The sequence below is a fragment of the Drosophila albomicans genome, chromosome 3 (genome assembly GCF_009650485.2).
Source record: "Drosophila albomicans strain 15112-1751.03 chromosome 3, ASM965048v2, whole genome shotgun sequence".
NCBI lineage: Eukaryota > Metazoa > Arthropoda > Insecta > Diptera > Drosophilidae > Drosophila > Drosophila albomicans.
In genome coordinates this window covers 31,903,432-31,924,671 of record NC_047629.2, presented here as the reverse complement: position 1 = coordinate 31,924,671, position 21,240 = coordinate 31,903,432, and the positions used below count along the sequence as shown (strand labels likewise).

The 21,240-nt window shown below is 35.8% G+C and overlaps 1 protein-coding gene across 3 annotated transcripts in view; it reads left to right on the top strand.

Moving 5' to 3' along the window:
* The first annotated feature begins 691 nt into the window (after positions 1–691).
* Positions 692–21,240, top strand: part of LOC117572192 (rap guanine nucleotide exchange factor 4) — an 81,544-nt gene continuing 60,995 nt past the window's right edge. Inside the window, exons 1-4 of one of the 3 annotated variants that reach the window (XM_052004269.1) lie at positions 692–892; positions 2,349–3,018; positions 10,055–10,197; positions 10,334–10,428. In XM_052004269.1, coding sequence (XP_051860229.1) covers positions 2,984–3,018; positions 10,055–10,197; positions 10,334–10,428 — 273 coding nt within the window. In that variant the 5' untranslated portion in view covers positions 692–892; positions 2,349–2,983. Of the gene's footprint in view, positions 893–2,348; positions 3,019–10,054; positions 10,198–10,333; positions 10,429–17,145; positions 17,835–21,240 lie in introns of those variants that run through there. The other 2 variants (XM_034254845.2, XM_052004271.1) reach the window with 2 other exon arrangements.

Here is a 21,240-nt window from a genome sequence, read left to right as displayed (position 1 = left end):
GCACACCATTTTGTTTGCCCAATTTTAATGATTTATCTTATAAAGTTATTAATAAAGTCTAACTAAAAGAAAATTTCGAAGGATTGATGAATATTTGGAGATTTTAGGCATGTCAAACAAGTATCCACTGCCACTCGCTGTTGTATATTAACAACACTTATTTTATACCAACCAAATAAGTTTGCAACCACTGTGGCAACTGTCAAACTTGTTGCTAAAAACGCGCCAAAACATTAAGCAAAAGAAAACAGAGCGAGCACAAAAAAAAGCGACCCAAATGCGCACCGCAACAGTCAACACTGCAGTCATCGCAATGAGTAATTTTCACCACCCACCAAAACTAGGCAGCCAGGCATCCATCCAATCCATCGAAACCTCCGCACCACACCAGTCGAATAGCTGGCTCAGCTGTCAGCAGAAGAAAAACTCACCTGTTAGGCGCAGGATGCCTGGCCACAGGCAGCTTCTAGGCAGCCGAACTAATGGTGAATTCAGAAAGCAGCTCGGCAAAAAAACGGCAACGGGTAACTTGGCTCGTCTCTCGGTCAAAACAGTTGCAACGCGACTAAGGAACGTAACGGACGTGCGAGCGCTGAAACAAAAACTCAAAGTGTAACATTTCTGAAATTCATATAAATTTTTAAAAATAATACAAAATTTAAAAAAAATATATGTGTTACTTATGATAAAAAATTTGTGAAAGTGGAAAAAAAACGTAAAATTTGAATTTGCTTAAATTGCAAAATAGAAATAAATGTGTGTTGAGTTTCGATTGTGCGAATTGCATTTGGCAAAGTTCGGTCGAGTCATCAGTTCGTCGACAACTCTCGAACCCAACGAACGTGTTAAATAAATCGGAATTCAAATAAAGTGTGTGTTTAAACCGAATCCGGTAAACAAAACAGTTAACAATACGTAGTATAGATAGCTTAGCTAATAACACTAATGTACATACAACTAATGCATTCACTGCTCGACAATAATTCCAATTCTTAAACATTTTGCACGCACCTTTCATGCATTCGAAAACCCTTCTAAGACTTTGTAAACTGCATTTGTAAATAACTTACTTTTAACTAGAACTACTTAGGCCACTTTCATGCTGAACGAGGCGCTTTATCGCATTGTTAACGATTTGAATTTTCGGCCTTTTTGCTTTTCACTCTTGATTATCATTTTGAACATCTATTATATCTGCCGGCTCTGGCGCATCTCGCCCAGGATCGAGCCATTGCCACGTAAGTATTCCCCAGACTTTCGCCACATTTCCTTCTTTCTCGCTTTCGATTTTCTTTCGTTTGCTATGTCTGTGCTCAATTAGTTCGGTTGACAGTTGAAACTTAAATTGCATTTTGTGAAACTTGCAGGACACTAATTGCATTTTGCGCTGTGACGAACAACGCATGAAACCACAAATGTTAGACAGAGAGAGATAGAGAGTGAGGCCTGATAAGGGCTCGCTTATCAAAGTGTAGCCATCCACCCACATACATAGAAATTCTGCTGATAAGCAAATACGCAACAATGCACACAGCAGTGATAAGACAACAATGGCAAAATCACATTTCCAATAGTTTTGGCTACAACAAAGCTACAAATTCAATGAGCCAATAAATTGACGTACATGGAAGCCAATGTAGCATATGCAATGGCCACAAATAGTTGAATATAATTGAGACGGAAGCCGAGCTAAAGCTGAAGCTGTGGCTTAGCCGGATTCAAATTGATTAATATTGAAATGAAAAGATAGACAGACAGGATGGATACTGAATTGTATCTATTACACATGTTATATATTTAGTTACACTCGCACTCACACACACACACACACCTGACAAAGCTGTTTAGCTTTTGTTCTCGATTGTGCAATGCGAACAGCTTGCAGTATCAAGTATACGCAGAGTGTGTATGTGGCTACCAGCGTCATACGCATCACATACGTCAGTGTCAGCGCTATTGTCGTTGCCGTTGTCGTTGTTATAGTGTTTTTGCTGTTTTTGTTTTAATAGTCCGAATGTGAGACTCGCACAATTGTGATAACATGCGAGATGTTTGCTTTGTTTAGGGCCCGGCCAGCATGCATTAAGCCTTCCAGGCAGCTGTCAGCCACATTAGCTAGCAACTACACAAGAGAACCCTTTTCAGTTCACAACAATAACAATAAGCATTCCTTTTTTTGGTCTTCATTTGTAGCAAAATAAATACCAAATAGATTTCTCTTTCTCTTAACTGTTATGCCTTTTAGCATTCCATTAGCTTACACATTGCTTACACATTTACGAGTATAGCACACATTAAGATTGTGTATCATTAGAGCAACTTAATACTGTTAACAACTTCATTTACAGCTGCAGCTACATCGAGAGCCGAAAGCCAGCTGGAGTCGTACTTATGCCGTCGCAACCCTTTTGAACCAATTAACGAAATGGCCAATGAATAACGAAACAAAGTGTGCGGAAAATAATTTAAAACAATTATTTTTAACTGCGATCTGTGAGTGCATCTGACGACACTTGACTCCTTTCTTTTGTTGTGACAACATAAAAAAGCATAACAGACAGCAAAGCACAACGAAAAATGTCTCAACTAAGGGACATTTGAATTGAAATAAAAAAAAACAAAGCAAAAAAAAAAGAAATCCACTCTAAGTGCTGTTAACGGAATCAGCTTTTAGGTTGGGCCACAACTTTTCCGACGTTTTCTTTTCGAGCGCATTGAAATGCAACATTTATTTGGCACCAACAATTCGCGAGCTCTTTGGCCAAGGACATTTGGGTATCCTTACACCTTCACTTTGCGTTAATCATCTTCAAAAGTTGTGGCGTCGTCGTGTATTAACGTTTTCATTTCGATTACTACTAAAAAATAAGCAAAAACGAATGCGAACAAATTCGTGTGTGTATGTGTGATTAAAAATTAAACGAAATAATAATCTAAATATAAATCGTCGTGTAAACAAAATATAAATAAAATATTTATCAAAATGGCAATGGAATGGATAACAGCTATGGACAAGCGGTGAGTAATCAAGGACATTTTAAATCTATAAATCAGCTTATTTATTTGCATTTCTACGTAGTAATAAAGTGAAAAAATGAATACAAAAGTATTGAAGGATTGTGTGTAACATGAAAATGCAGCAAATACATTTTATGTGTACATGAGTAACGAGCAGCTTAGAGAATTGGAGACTTAGTTGTCATAGATTTTATAGGTAGCAAAGGAAAAAAAGAAAGAAATCTACGGTTTAGTGTGTTCTACAGTGAGATTAAAGCAATTAAGTGTGGTATTATTTCGATAAAATACCACATAATAATAATAATATATAAGAAATACCAACATATACTGAAAGCTAAATTTGGAATACGATATACATACTATTATACTCAAAAAATACAGAAAAATCAGTGCGGTTTTATTTCGATAATATATCGTATTAATATATTGAAAAAATATCATAATATACTGAAGGTATATGCGATATACTATACTGAGGGTATGCGATATACTATTACATTCAAAATACACTAAGAGTACAGTAAGCTAAAAACAAATCTGTAAGGTATAATGCCTATATTATTCCATATATTGCAAAAAAGTATTAAAATATATATTGGGTATATGATTACTATTACATTCAAAATGCCAGTTTCATATGTTAGCTGTACGCACGAAGTTATGCGTAGCGGATATAGAAAGCATGAAAATTGTACATTTTGAAAGTAAAAGTGTTTTAATAGACTGTTGAACAACGATCTTAATTTGAATAGTCATTTGACATTTCTAGAGTAATGAACTTTTTTTTGTCTAGTCATTATATTCAAAATAATTCCCTAGCTATTTGCAATTAATTTGTGTCTGTCACAAAGTTAATTAAAAGCTAACTCGCCAACTCATACTTCAATAGTCTGAAGCCTCACCTACAACGAGTCAAGCACCTAATTGTAGTTCTTGGCAAACATAAAAATATTTCCATAAAAAACTTGCCTCTCATTTAAGGCGAAAAAACAATGTAATTGCCATCAAGTTTTATTTTTCATACTTTGCGAAGCATGAAAGTAATTTTTCCATAACAAAAGTTACCAAATTATACGAAAAGTTGTGTCTGAGTGCGTGAAATATGACTACTTATCAAATAAATTACAATTTAAATTAAAACGTAAAATGAAATGATGATTCAAGCTTGAAATTAACAATTGTTGTTTAATTCAATTTTAAATTCATAAGTTTCCACTGTTTTTGCTCTGTCAGTTGAGCAAATGTTTGCAATGAATGAATGAATGAATGAAAAGTCAGTTGCTGCTGCGTATACGTAATATTTGAAATGTTTGTATCATGCTCGACATTCATCTGTCAAAAGACAGCAACAGCTGTGTCCTCCCATTAATTCATGCTTCAGCACAGCTGGCTGCCATGAGTCAGGACAACGGGCAACAGGCAAAAGGCATCAGGATTCGGGCGAAAGCAAATCTAAATCCAAATGCAGGACACGGCTTGCTTCAAATTATACGCTTTATTAAATTACAATGCCAAATTTTAAGCTCTATTCTTGAGCTAAATGCAATTATATTACAAAGCTGCTGGTCACTTGCCTATTTCTCATCTCTCCTCTTTCATTTTTCTGTGTATTTCACTTTTTTTTTTAAGTCTCGAGTCTAGAGTCCTGCCACGCGGTCCTTTCCAGTTGATTAGCGCACTGAAGCAGCGAAAATTGAGAGGCAGCAAATAGCTCAAATAGAAATTGGAGGGATTCAATTTTTCAAGGGCCGCACTCAAGCGAAAATTGTGCTCATTACAAGCTGTTTACAGTGCAAAAGTTTTCATGGCCTTCATCGCTTAGAGGCGTGATCGACTGGCAGCTCACTGCGTAAACATGTCTGGCTGAACTTTCGTTGTTGTTATTCTCGTTATATTTCCTCTTGATGTTTTTGTTTTATGTTATGCACTAGTTTTATTGCTGCCAGAGTATGTCATGATTATTAAACTTGTGTTTTCATTGGCTATAAAGATTGAGGGTTTCAGTGGATGCGCTGTAAATGCAGCTCAAGTATTTGCAGATTTCTATCAATTTGTTTTTCATGAGGTAAACATTTACTGCTAAGCACTGTGAACTATTTTGTTTAGTGTTATCCTTAGACTATAGCTCAAGCAGTTTCAGATTTATTTTAATTTGTTTTTTATTGCAAAAACATTTATTTTTATGCAGTATTAACTATATAGTTTACTTTTATATATGTGCAATAATGTTTAAATTTGATTGTCAATATCGGTTTCCAGAGCATCGATTTCGTTTTAAATATGTATAATAAACTTATATTTTTCTAACGCGCTGGGCATCTAATTACATCGAATGTGTAGACAAAAAGACACTTAACTAAATACGGACACGTTTGTTATGCTAATTATGATATACAATATGGTTACATTTACATCAGTTAGTTATTATTTATAAGTTTATATAAATAAATAAGTTCGTAAACACCTTAAATGCAGTTTTATAATTAAGCTGTATTAAATGTGACCATTTTATTATATGTGTAACATTGCTTATCTATAAATTTGACTTACGTAGAATGAATGTTTATCCATAAATAGATAATATATCGTTGTTTAAAATGAAATGTCATTTAAATGTTCTACGTTTGGCAATAAAAAAAAAGAAGTAGTGAAAAGTGAATGAAAGGGTTTCAATTATTAATGATTTATACTTCCAAAACACTTTTTAGTTGACTCTAATCAACAGAGTTAAACATTACACATCAGACGACTTACATATGATAGATAAAGTTTAAAATAAAACGTTTATTTATATATAATGTTACGTTTATTTATAATGGCATTAGTATAAAGTAATTGTAGTTCTAAAAGTTTCGATATTTTATATATATCTTGACATGTTACGAGAATGAATAAGTTTGAGAATGTTTATTGTAGTGCATAGTAAGTAGATTTTCTCTTATTTTAAACTTTCAGATATATTTAGAAATTGAAAATGAAAGAGTTAGTTCTTAAGACAAAACTCTTTTAAACTGTGATAGACAAATTTAAGCTGTGTTGAAGCTTTTATGCGAATAATTTTCTAGAGTAACACAATCCCTTATGCTGACTCCCACTTAAGTACAGGGTACAACAACTAGCAATTCATGTGCTGCTCCTTTTTGTGTCGACGTTTAAGTGCAGGCATCATTAACACAAGTGGCAGCCTAGCGAACGGGCTAAGCATCGAGACGAGCTGAATAGAAGATGGTGGCAAGTAACTGCTACTTGTATTTCACTGCAAAATGCTGGCACGTCCCGAAATAGCTGCAATAAAATGATATCCCGAGGCGTGACTGGCCTAGCCACGCCCCAAAAGCCTTGAGCGCCCACTGCAATCAATCAGAACTTTTGGCCGCTGGCAGTTGGAGCTCGGGCTTAAGTGAACAGCGTGTTGTCCACGGCAACGGCAACGGTAACCTGCCCAAAAATCAGAGGGATACACAAGGTTAGGTCAGCTTTGCAAAAAGGTCAAGAGCAAAGGGCTCTCTAAACACACACACACACTCGCTCACACACATACATTTATTGTTTGCTTTGTGCAAATATTTGTATTTTCCGCATTTGTTAAACTCTCGCTTTTTGTTGCCAAACGATTTTCTATTTGCACAATGCTCGCAATAATAAACAGCACGTTCAGTAATTCAAAAAACTTGCAGGTTTGCAGCTTAGACAAAGGAATTTTTGCAAGCAACATGCATAATTGAAACGTTTTTCAGCAAAAGCGAAATTTACATTGTGCACTGAGAGAAAAAAGGTTGGGTAATAAAACAACGTCAAAGTGTCGAAATTGTCGCACCGCAATTGCCGCAAAATAAATGATTTAATTTACAAGCAAAATTAATGGCTGCCGTTGCAAAGTCACGCAAGCAAATCTTTTCGCTCGTAATGCGGTAATTTGGCATATCAGAGAAGCGAGATAAACAGAAAGAGAGAGAGAGAGGGGAAAGAGAAAGGAGAGCAGAGACAGTGAGTTATCCACAGGATAGCCAAGACAGGTGGCTGCTCTTGACTCTCCTCTAGCCGCTGGCAATTGATATTGATGATGCTTTAGAAGCAGCACCGCATGGTGTTGCCCTAGTCTTGTGGCTCAGCTTGAACTAACACATATTTATCATACGCCACGTGTGCAGCTCGATAAAAGCTTCATGCATATATTTCGAGCAAAAGTTAAGTTATTTATGCTGCCGCTTTCTGACGGTTGTTTTACTTGAGTATGCTGCTTCTGCTATGTTTGCTTACATGGCAATTATAAAAAAGCAGCTTTGCATTTTGTAAAACCACAAAATGCTATTATAATAAACAACAGGAGAACAACCGCGGGCTTGCGCCTCAACGCGCGCTTCCGGCTTTTGCCAGCCCCTAGGAGTTTCAACTTCTGTGCCTCCTCCTCCTACCTTTATTTAGTATTTTACATCCTGGCGTATAGACATGGCACTTAGCCGTGCCGCTGTTTGGTTAACGACAACAACCGACGCCCAGTCGCTCTCTGTGGGCTCTCAAACAACCGTGGCTTATAAATTATGTATGAGTGGGCCAAAGACAGCCGGGAAACGGCTCACCTTCAAACTGAGACTGGCTGGCAAAAGTTACTCAACGCCCAATGCCAAAAAGTAGACTCTACAAAATATTAAAGTTGCTTTCTCTGCCCACACACACAGCAGACAAGCAACTACATTTCATTGAAAAGCTGCTTTGTTGGTTTTGATTTAGAGTAAAATTTCACTTGTTTTACTCTGTCGGCTTTATGGAATTTTTAATTAGCCAAAGAACACAAAGATTCCAGTTACAAGTTCAGAGTGTGAGTGAAGGCGAGCAAATGAGGTAATCAAAATGAAAGAGACGAGAGCAAGAAACGAGAGAGATAGCAGAGTGTCTGTCAATTTGCTCTTTTACTGTTTCATAAATTTTGAAATGCAGCTGAGCGCAGCAACAATATCCAAATGGATACTTAAACTTTGCATTCTTTTTTCGAATAAATCGGGCTATAAAAGCATCTTGAGAAATTGAGCAACCAAACTGGTTTAAACAACTTAGAGGCTATTTCAATTTTCTGCTGTTTGGCAATTTATTTTCTTAAAGTTGTTTAAAGAATTGCGTGATTTTTTAAGCAACTAAAAATATATCTACTTCCAAAATTAATTCTTTATAAAAGTGTCAAATTATTTGTTTTAAATTTAAGGATTTAACTGAACTTTTCTGAATAGCTTTCAAATATTTTAAGAGCACTTTTCAAGCAATAGCTGATTTAGTAGCCGCAGTTGATTTAAGTAATACTTTCAGCTGGTATCACTTAAAGTGCTGTCAATGGACTTCGCGTTTAACATCGCAGCCGACATTCGAAATCCGTGCTGAACACGTTCGCTACATTGCCACAAATTGTGGCAGCAATGTGGCAGCTTGAACTACTTCCAGAAGAGAGTGAATTGAAGAAGGCCAAGAAGTAGAACAAGAACAAGAACACGAACAAGCACCGAAAGTAAACTTGTCTAAAGTTGAACACTTGGCAATTAGTTGCTTGGCTCTTCTTGACTTTCACCTTCATCTTCTCGTTCTTTAGCCAAACATCCGTTTCCGGCGCTGCGATTCGATGCGATGTGGCTGCTCTGACCCATTCTCATAAGTATTTATTTATGCATTTTTATTTTAACAAAAACATTAAAGAACAAAGGCAAACAGACTGAGTTATATTTGCATATTTAATTTGAGCACAAGCCATTGCCAAATGGCATTCAATTTGTTGTATTATTCCCTCCAAGTTTTTTTTATTTTTATTTTTTTTAATTTAAGCATTGTTGTGTTTTTCATTTGCATTTCTTTCGATGGCATTTTTTCATATTTCTCTGGCCTTGCCCGCACGTTGCAAACCCAACCAGAGCGTCCTTTGAATGGCACTGATTTAAAAACTGCAAATACTCATTCCCCCCTTCCTATTACGTCTCCATCTCCATCCCCGATTCCCATTTCTCTCATTTCTTGTGACTTTGTCCTTTGTGCTGACATTTGTGGGCAGTCTATTAGGCCCCATTGTTCTGCGCACTTGAATAGTTCCCCCATATTTTATATTGTGCTTTTTAAGAATTTTTCCGCAAGTGCAATAAAACTTGATTTATTATAGATTTACCAGCAAGTTAGTATAGTTGGAAAATAATATGTAGAGAATTGAAATATACAGGTTAATAAATTAGAAAATATAAAACCAAAAATAGGACAATACAAGTATTTATAGCTAAGTAATATGGAAATTTGAATCCATTGAACTGAATTGAATAACATCATTTAATTATTGAAATGCAATCAATACTTTTGTTTATTGTTATTAAATGTGAAAATGCGAAACTAATAATAAAGAAAATTTTATAACTAAATAATTTTTGAATTTTAATCTAAAATGAAATATTGAGCTGAAGTGAATAAAATAATTAAATTATTGAAATGCATTGCGAAAATGCAAAGCTAACAGACAAGAAAGCTACTGAAGGCTAAGTTTTGTATATTGGAATTGTGTTACATTCGAAATATACCATAAGTTACCAAATATATCAGATTGTCAAAATATAACATAGATTACTAAATATACTTGATTGTCGGCCAAAGCAGCTATGAACTTATTGCCGTTCGCTTTTTTGCCATACAAAGAAAATCTTAAATAACTTCTTCAAGTTTGAAAGCTTCCAAATTTTCAGGAATAACAAATACTGATTTATTATTATATATACCGAATAAAATAAATAAAATTATTGAAAGGCAATCATAAAAATAGAAGATCTTGGCATAAGTTAAAATTTCTTGAGCTGTGAAACTTTACCATAAAATATATTTAAAATATTATGAAATAATTGCAATTTTTTTTATAGTTTAACCGGATAGAATATTAATATTTTATTACCACGCAAGTAAAATGAAAACAAATGCATTGCAGCATTGAAATTCTCTAAAGCTAAGCCATGAATTTATATGTATTTAATTTAGTTTGTTGACATTGCGTGTTTGTTATTCTTGTTCCGTCTCGTTGCAGTCCTTGTGATCGGAATTTACGTGATGTGGAACTAATATCCTGTCGGTTGCGTCGCGTGGAGCCGTTGTGTCGCCTGCCAGGGTCAGCCTTGCAGCAGCTGGCCATGTGCGGTTTCTACGAGGACTTGGAGAAGGGCGTCACACGTAAGTGGCATTATTGCATTAATTATGAAAGCACAAATTCCTCTTCTTCGTTTTTTTTTTTGTTCATAACTCATCATCGTCGGCCTCTTAATTTTTATTTTTACCAAAATTATTTTCATTTTACGCTCTTTCACAGTGTTTCGCGCCGGGGAACAAGGACGCTTCTGGTATGCGGTGTTGGGTGGCTCTTTGGAGGTGCGCTACCACGCGCATAGCGATGCCGATGGCAAGGTAAGTGCACCCATAAATATGCAATGCATAGCTTCTACAACGAATACGAACACATTCATAAAGTATGCATATACCTACACTTGTGCACACACTCTCGATTGAAGTGCATATGTAGAATAGTGTGAGGTGCATTGTCTGACATTTTTCGAAGCGAGCGAAACGAAACTTGCTGTCGTGTCATGCGAAAACAATGCACAGTTTGAACAATATAATTGATGGCGATTATATATCCAGGATACGAACGGCGAAACACACAAGACGCAACAAAAATAATAAGTGATAAAGCTTGGTAGTGGTTGAGTGTGCTCGACTGCGTGATACTCGTTAATCAGTTGTAATAATGGAGTGCAACATTATTGAATTATTATTGAATTAGGAAATTACTTAAAATGTAGAAATTATAAAGAGTGATAATATAGATCAAGAATAATATGAATATATCAATGCTGTTCTTATAAGTCTGATAATATTGAGCAAGAATATCCATAAATATTAATTGATTATAAATCGTTTAAACTTAAGTGAAATGCAACGTTATTGAAGTGAATTAATGAATTATTGAAATTATAAAAATTGATAAATATATCCTCTCTTCTTTTGTTAAAAATCCTCTCTTCTTCCTATATTGAGCAAAAATATTTGAAGTTTCAAATTCTAAATTCTAAATTTTATGATTTCCAAGCCTCACATTTCTCTCTGTGCAGCCTATGCACACCGTTTTGATACTCACTAAGCTTTAATTCCCTGCGGCAAGCTGTTCTTACCGGGTATAAACAGAACTGTTATGCATGGATGAGCTGAAAACGATGAAGGAATTGGCGATGCAAAGCGGGGCAGATCGAGGATTGCATGTTCAATATGTCCTTTCGATTGCCAACTGTGCGATGTGGGTTTATCAACTGTGTGAATGTGTTTGTGTGTGTTTGTAGTTGTAGTTTGGTCTGGTTTATAACCCTGCGGCTTGCATTTTATCTGTCGTTATGTCCCCAAAACTGCTGACAGCGGCATTGTGCATTCAGATCCTTGTGGCATGCCTCAATTCCCTTCTTCGCTTTCTCCTCCTTCTTCCTCTCTCACAATCTTCACACACAATTCATTCCTGTACAAATTTCTGTGTATCGTTTTTTTTTTTCTATTTTTCCAATTTTTTTTTCGTCTTTATGCTGGTGCTTTTGTTCGGGCCCACAGAGCCACACAACCAGCCACAGCACATTAATTTCCGCTCGGATATTGGCCAGTCGTTTTTACAGCCTCTGTCGATGCCATTTTTGCTGTAGCTGTCGCTTTTCCTCCTCCTTCTTCTTTTGCTGCCCATAGAACGAGTTCATTTTTTGCATGCTCTCTCTCTCTCTCTCTCTCTCTCTCTCTCTCTCTCTCTCTCTCTCTCTCTCTCTCTCTCTCTCTCTGTGTGTGTGTGAATGTGGACCCAAAAGGTGTCGGCTAATTGAAATAGGCGCTTCGACAAGCCATCCTAGTGTATTAGCCATCCATGTGAGTGTGCAATAGAAATTTAAGCATTATGAATAAGTGGGCCATGAAGGACGAGCACGAACTCAAAGCTAATCAACGCTGCGGTTTCCATCCGTTCGACAGTGAAATTGCATTTCATCGTCCTCATTCCCAACTGCAGTTTTTGCCAACAACAGCTCAATACTCGTATGCAGATACTAAGGCCAATCGATGGGAGTTGTGAGTTGTGTGTTAACCATGTTCATTTTGGAGCTTATTCAGCTTAATTGAAAACTTGCTAAATTCATTTATTTATTGCACTATTAGTGAATTTATTTCCCACTATAAATTCAGCATTTAAGCAGTTTATGTTAATTATAAAACAATATTTAAGCTGCAAACTCGTTAGTTTTATTTAGCGAACGAGATATGCTGGAGGATATATACAATGTATACAATGAATGTATGTCAAAATATCATTCAATTATCGCATCATCATTGCGGCATTATGTCTATAATATTTGGGAATATTAAATACAAATTTATTTCAATTTATCTAAATAAATTATAAACAAGTTCTAGCTTTATTTAATGCAAGTTTTAATTAATAAATATTATATACAGATTATGAAGTAAATGTTTGTAATATAATTTATCAAAATATCATTCCATTTTGGGATCATAATTTAATTTAGTAATATTTAACTTAATTTAACTAAATATATGTTTCAAACATTCCATTTATTTTGAATGTACTTTTCCTCACTCACTCTCCGTTAAAATTGAATAAAAATCTGCATTAATTATGCTCAATATTCTAAAATCCTTAATGTAGTTTCTTAGCCTAAAATGAATAGAAATCTGCAATATAATAAATGCTATATTCTGTGGAATTTCTACAGTTTAAGTTAATACTTGTCGATTCTCAATACCTTCTTTATTCAAATACCGCATAAATTACTGCAGCAACTTTTAATATAATTGTTTAGACTTCCTGTTTAAAATGAATATAAATCATTAATGCTGAAGATTTTAGACAAATTATTAGCTTTATGTTGTTTGACATCATCAATACTGTCTTTATTCATTTAATTTAATTTTCAAAAAATTAAATTCAATTTAAGCGCATAAATTATGCAAAATTTCTAGCGTCTTTTCATGCAATTTTGCCGACTCACTCTGAACTGAAATTGAATAAAAATCTAGAATATGATAAACGCAGGGATTGAAACGCAGTCGAGTTTGCCACCGAGTTTCAATGTCCGAGTCATTTTACTGACCTAATTTCATGCTTGGTATTTGCATAATTTTGATTTATTTAGAGGGAAAAACTTTAGAAAATTTGCCAGTGGCGAGCGGCGGCAATTATATAGCCATAAATTATGCATAAATTTGTGTTCGGGCTAAAGGCAAAAAATGTTGTTCTGGCTGCGGTGGTAACTGTATTTGACACTTGATAAAAATGAAATGTAAAGAAAAAAGATGAAGCGAAACAAGGCAGAAAATTTAATGAATGAGCGGCGCAAGCGTTAAAGTTAAAGTTCCACGATGGATCACCATCGTCTGCCATGTGTGTGTGTGTGTGGTGTGTGTTGAGTGTGGCGTGCGACACGCAAAACCCAATTTCATATCTCGAGCTAAATATAAATAGAAGAAGGGAAAAGCCAAAAAAAAATGTAAAGAGAAGCCTGAGCAGCAAACACACAACAAACAAGAGCAAACATAACAAAGGGGGAAATAGACAAAGGGGAGAGACAGACGAACAGACTCTCTACACTCTAGACCTATCAATAGCCACACAATTAATTTCAAGTGGTGTGCGGTGGCAATCAGGGGGAAGTGAACTCATCATCAGAAATGAAAAAAATAGACAACGCTGCGAGTTGAAATATTTTTCGAAATACAAAACAAATTTATGTGCGACTTGCAGTCAGCGTCCATTTGGTGTGAGTTCCGCTCAACCGGATTTCCCTCCCAGAGCTCACGTGATGGAGCAGAACAACAGAAGAGGGAAAGGGGAAGGGGGAAGAGTGGATTGTATTTGACTGCTTGATGATTTGAACTCACGTCAGCTAATTTTGATCTAATGAAATACGAGTACGAGCAGCAACAGCAAACAACAGATACAAATTGCAATACATTTGTAAGAGTCTTGCCACAACTTGGCCAAGTCAAGGGCGTGTGGGCGCATGGAACGTAAGAGTGGGCGTGGCTGCAGCCACTAATTAGAGCACCTCTATAAGCCGTTATAATGGAATACGATTCAGAGTGAGTGCAGTGCAATGGCCAAGCAAAAGTCTAAGTGCGGCCTTCAACTTAGTACAAGTATCTAGTAGCTTGTATCTTGTATCTATTAGCTGGTAGTAGCTCGCTTGTAGCGCTGTCTTGAATTACACAATTAATCTTTCTTTGTGTGTGTATGTGTGTTGCTGTTGCTGTTGCTGCTGACATGGCTCCAATTAATATTATGATATAATTATAGCCGGCACCGCCTGGCCATCAAATTAGCCTCGCTGCGGCCGAGTATGTTTTTAAATGTTTTTCCTAAACTCATCAAACTAATGAAAATGTTTTCAAAAAAAAAAATATGAAATGAAAAAAAAAACTCAACTCTACCGAACCCACATATAATTAGGCGTCATTAGGCACCCCAAGCAACTTCCTTCTTCTTTATAGAGTCGAGAGTATTTGCTATGGTATCGTTTCATATATCGTTTTGTATCGCATCGTTTCGTTCCATTTGATGGCCACCCAGCACGAGCAGCACATCAATTTTCAAGTTCATACGACTACTTTTTAAACGTAGGTGTTAGCACTTGGCAGCTTTACGACTTTTCTAACGGAGAAAGCATAAGAAAAATTGTCAACGAGCATTTTGTGGGCGACAGTTCACACTTAAAGTTGATGCCGGGTTTCACATTTCATATTCGAGCAGTGAAATGCCATCCACATTTAAAACTAGCACAACTCAAGAGTGTTGACCGAGAGCGAGTATCGAGTACACGATGAGAAAAATAGTGAAACAAGTCCAAGAAATGCATTATGAATTGTTTGATTAAAAAATTAATTTTAAATGAAAGAAATTTGGTATATAACATATAATATAAACAAAATTAGTAAATAGAAGGGAAGATTATTTTCATTTTGTGCCAACAGGAAATGTATATAATTTTTTAAAGAAATCATATTATATGGCCCAAAAAGACTGCAGCTGTCAAGTCTTTATTGTTTTAATTGGTATTTATTTAACCTTATGCTATATTTTGTAATTGTTTTCGTTGGCATATTTCTAACTTTATGGTATCACTTATATATTTGTTTGGTATATTTTGAAAATAGTACTATGTCGTCATACCACATACAATACTACTGGTATGTTTTAGTATTTTAAGTATATTCTTTTGGTATTTTCTAACGATATTACAAATTGGTTAGCGTGTATCTCTAGCTTTCTTACAATACATATTCTTAAATCACAATTTGTTCTACAAAAAATACCAATATATTGTTAGGATAGTAAGTTTCCATCTTTTTCTCCCTGTGTAAGAGCAACCCAATTTTAATAATGCAGCTTCTCCATCAACTCGCAATTTCCGTCTCTCTCGCCAAAAAGCCGGAAGCATTCCACTTTTGGGCAAAAAAAATATAAAAAAAAGACGGAGCAAGCAAAATAAACAAATACTGTTGGCCTCTTTAAGCATCGACATTCCGACTTCAAGCTCAACGTCATCGGCCCCATTTGGAAATGTTTAATTAGTTAATAAGTCGGAGCCATGGGAACTGCGTTTAGCCAAGTTCGTCAAACTTAATGACCATCATTTGCATACATCGACTTTTCCATATATGCAAAACCTGTAAATTGACGTTGTGGAGCTGTAATCAAAAACGAGGGGGAAAAAAGAGAATTAGAATTCAAATTCGAGTCAGAATCAAAAACAGTTTACGAGCAGCAGACAATAGATTGAAAAGTCGTTAATCAAAATGTGTTTACAGCTAGCGGCATGTCGATTGTCAATGAGTTCGTTGGTTCTTCAGTCAGTCAGACAGTCAGTCAGAAAGTCGGAAAGTTCGTTAGTGGTAAACAGTGAGAGGCTGGCAATTTCCTTTCGGTCGTCTATCTAATCTTGTGCTGTAATTAAACCACATTTACACACACTAACTGCCAATTAATAGCTGTGCAAACAGTTTGAAAGAAAGGCGCGCAGCTGAAAGCAAAATAAAGAACTTAACCAAATGAATAGAACAACTGCGAGTATATTTAGTTGTTTATGGTGTAATGATATTTGCTGATAAAGATGGTTAAATAAGATGTTTGATAACAGTTGTTGTATATAATAGTTTGGCTACTTTGAGGGCCATTATTATTAAATAAGATCAATAAATGTCAAAAGCTTTTTATAGTTATAGTTTCCCTTCAAGTACATAAACAATACAATACAACAATACAATTCTTATAAGTTTAGCTCGCTCAAGGTCAATAAACTCCGCAATATTATTTATAATAATCATTTTCCTAAGCTGATTGATATCTTTAGACATTAAAAATGAATCAGATAAACTGCACAGCTTTCTAGAAATCGTTCAAAGATGAAACGCATTCCGTCAAGAGTCATATTTAATTTCGAATTCAAAACAGAAAGTTACCCTCTGCAGCTGCTACTGTGCACGTTGTGGCTTAAGTATCACTTTTCAGCTAGTGTCATTGTGCGAGTCATTGACTGCTGAAGATTATGCCCATCACTTGTGTTTGACGAGCAAACACACACCGAACTGAGCCGGGGAAACGCTTGCAGCGTTGGCGGCTACTTGAGACAGCTATAACGACAATTTGTCGCTTTTCATTAAAGCCAATGCGACAGAGAGACAACGAAAGACAGAGAGAGAGAGAGACACACAGAGAGAGGATAGAGACAATGACATCTTCCGAACAGGAACACAACACACACACAGATTGGGGGAAATGTAAATGTAAACAGTCAACAATCAGAGCAATATGCTCACGTCTTGACTCGATGCTGTTGCTGTTGTCAAACAAGTTGCAGAGCGATCGCATTGAAGTAGACCCACATACAAAGTGAATGAACAAATGAATACGCACACAATCATATTCACGCGTGTATCTGTGTGTGTTGTGTATGCGCTTGTGCGCAGCCGAATGTATCTTTTGGATACTTTTGCTGCCGCTACAGAAATTAATACGTGCTGAACACTTCAGCAGCGAACACACACAACTCGCTGCTTCAGTCCGAGTCGAGTTGCTAGCGAGTCGCGTCGGTCTGGCTTGAGTCTCAGGTTGAGATTGGAGATTCGAAAGAGTGCGCGCCGAAGCGAGTGCGAGGCGCCGGCAAAAGAAGTATCTGTATCTCATAGGCATAGCCATAGCTATGGCTATAGCTATAGCTTATCTCATTTTACTTTCAAAGTAATCGAAGTTAACGAGTGTTCCGCATGTGAGGCGTCGTCTTCGCTGTCGTTATTTCATTAACATCTTCGACGTAGGCGTCTTACGATCCACGCGCGGGCGTATTCCAAGTTCCACGTTCGCTGCTCAACGTTGTTGCGTGTGTAAATATTTATATAGCAACCGCAAAAGAAAACATACACAAAAAAAGCACCGCGAAAATAAAGCAGTTAAATTATTATGGCTGTAAATGCAATATCGAAATACCTGTACGAGTTGCATTGCCAATAACGAAAGCGAGTGCGATTGTTTATGCAACAACAACAACAAGTGTAATTGTTATTAACAATTTATGGCCTAAAAATACAAATACAAAAATACAAAAGTAGTGTACGCAATTGCAAGTGAATTATTTACGAGTGCATTCATTAATCAATACAAAGGCCAGCCAACAAAATATGTGGAAATAGTTGTTCAAATTCAAAATCAAAGCACTGAAAACATCAACTTTCAACAACAGCTGCAACAAAACATCAAATGGATACCAACTATTTAGGTTAGTACAACTATTTTGTTTACTTTACAAAGAAACAATTGCCAGGTTATAAAGATAAGCAAAAACAACTTCATACGCTAAAACAGTGGGTTGTATAAGTATTCTCACAAGTGACAGTGGGTAGTCAGAGGGAATTTATTGCCACATCCGGTCAAATAATGACTAAGAAACAGCAATAAAACCAACAATTTAATTTACAAAAAATAAAAACTAGCAAATACAAAACTTTCAAAAAAATGCAAAATTACACAAATCATTTTCCCTTTCTCTGTCTCGAGCATATTTTCACATAATCTATGTGCTAAGCTTGGTCAATGAATTATTTAAATTGTTTGTTAAATCGACATCATTTTGATTTGCATAATATCTCGAATGAATGATGTCGATTGACACTCTAGATAGACTTCTGCACTTGTCGCAACCGGAATCAAAAGTTGACGAAATTAAGTCGTTGGTTTATCGACTCGCAAATACTCTGGGAACTCGCTTTGATGTTATTCCAATTAACACAATGATTTGTTGAATATGTTTTGTAGTTTTGCTCATGGATTATCATGAAATTTACAGCTTATAAAGACTTGTTGAAATGATCAGACAAAAATATGTAAAGAACTGAATTTATCGCCTTCTTTTGTAACTTTTGTGTTTGCTGAATGATCGCAGATATTCATAATAAAATATGTGTGATGAATAAGAAATTCAAACAAATTTGTTATTTGCCATCAGATCATAAACTTTGCAGGATGTAAAGATCAACATAAAGATATGCAAAGTGTCGAAGATTAATTTCCTTGAACTTAAACTTATCTGCGGCAGTTGAACAATAAATTTGATTGTTGAGCTTTTGGAAAGATATCAGATCGAGGCATTTCTTTCAAAAAGACAAACACAGCTGTATCTACTTAATTGTTGGTTGTTTGATAAAGAAAAAAGAGTTCCTGTTATTGGACCATGATTATACACCCCGTTTTCAACGATTTCATAGCTAAAGGGCATTGACAAAAGGTTCAGACAAAAGGCGTATGTTGCCAGTGAATATGATTGATGGTACTTTTGGGTACTTGGGGCGAACCAAATTGCCACCGATTCACAGAGGCAGTCAATAAAAATGCATAGATGAATAAGCAAAGTAGGCAACAAGATGAATGGCCACAAAATGCGAGACAACAGCTTTATCAGTCACATAACTTTATCAACGAATACGAATAAAAAGAGAAAATACACAATATAAATGCAGATAAATGATTATTGGCTGATCCAATCGAAATCCAATAGAAATTATTGAGATTGAGATTTATGGCGAGTGGCTCAATTTGAAATTGATGAAACAAACAGTAACTAATTAATAAGTATGCTTGAGAAGATGAGAAGATGCTGCTGCAAGACTGTCGCAGCTGTTGCTTCTGTTGCTGCTGCTGCTGCTGTGTTGCAACAACCTTGGCAAAGGTCAGAGGTGCGTCTCCTTTCCAGCGTATGCACATTCCGCCATAAGCCCTGTTAAGTGGATGATGCTGCGCCCGGATGATGCTGCTGCTCTCTCAGGCACATCAAATACTAATAATGCTCATGTTTTATATTTTTTATGGATCAATAAGTTTGCGTGCGTGCAGCAGCAACAGCGGCAGCAGCAACACAAGAAGAGCAGTCGGAAGGGAAGCGAAGCAAGGAACACGCGCCACGGCAACACCAACTGAGATCAAGGCGCTTTTAATAATCTTTAATAGGCTATATACATATATGAGTGTGCCTGTGTGTGTGTACGTGGGAGGGCTGCAATAAAATTGCCACATGCCCCAGCACAGCTTGTGGCTAGCCGAGGTGTATAATATGTGTATGCACAGCAATGTTTATGCCGCGCTTATCAAAATAACAGCATTTTCATATTATTTTATCTCACAACAACACACTCAGCTGTCAATGTGTGTGTGTATGTGTGTGTGTGTGTGTGTCTGTTTGTGTATACTTTTAGCTTTATTAATTTGATTCTCAACAGCTAAAAGCTTCCCAGACATTTGCCTTTTTCACTACCACATGGCTCAACAGAGGAAGAGAGAAGTGCCTGGAAAAACTTTATTTTCCCCTTTTCTACAACTGAAACTGACAGCGAACACCTGTGTCCACAATGAGAAACTCTCAATCAAATAAAAGAGTTTCACTTTTGCAAATGTTGCATGCAACTTTGACGTTGTCTAATTGCCAGCGAGTGAGGTAATTTTGCAATTTGTTAAAATGAAATAATTAACGCATTTTTCTGCTCAACGAAATGACTTTGCTCATAGCACAAATTTTTCGTGTTTTGAATTAGTCAATTATGAAAATAATAGTTAAAGGCGATACATTATGAAAACCTTCTGCTGATTAATTTAATGGGTTTTTCGGGACTTATTTTTTAATTAACAAAATACATACTGCTTTCAAAGGAATATTAAAGAGAAAGCACAAAGTTGTCAAATTGTTATTTATTAAAGGAATGTGTGAACTGCATTCAAAAGATTATTAAATGGAAAGCATAAAATTATTAAATAAGTTATTTACGAATGGAATTTATGAACTGCATTCAGAGGAATATTAAACAAATTGTTAAACTGATAAATTTTAATATTTTTATCACCGGTAAGTGGAATATTTAATACATTTCCCAGCAATCTGGTATATTTTTCACATATCAATATACTAAATATATCGGAAGGTATTTTTTGTATTTTTGTGGAATATTAATTTAGTATATTTTAAAATAAATACCACACTGTTTTGCTTTCATTAGCGGGTATTTCACAGTCGAACACACTCGACTGTAGATTTCTTACTTGTTTTGTATTTTTTCTGTAGTTATGAAAATTTTATATTGCATACTTGATTCGATTTTCGTTTTCATTTAATTTAAGTAGACCATGTTGTACCACTTCAACTAATATTTTATTTAGAAATTAATACTATGAAGAGCTGCCATCATTGACACCTCAACTATTTTTTATACAAGTACAAGAGAGAAAAATTTTACAGATTGAAGTGCAATCAATTTACGTGCTTACAAGACTCTGACTATGAAATGTTTCTATCAATCAATCATTTGCACTTGGACTACACTCCACTTGCAATCCACTTAGTGAACCTGAAAAGCCAACTTAGTTGAAGTACACTCAGTTATTCCATTGATATTGATTACATATTGAATTGGAGGCGCATCAAACACTATCAACAGGTAGCTTATCAGTTCCTTCCTGCTACCGAAAATCGAACGTGAACGTATTTATTTGATGCGATAAGCCGCAAATTGAATGTGCTAAAAGCTTAGTTTGTTTGATTTATCGAAACCTTCAAAATATATCATTCATTAGATAAGCCCGTCACATGTGCCACAAAACCTTCAAATTAATGCAAAACATCAAGACGAGATGAGAGGCGA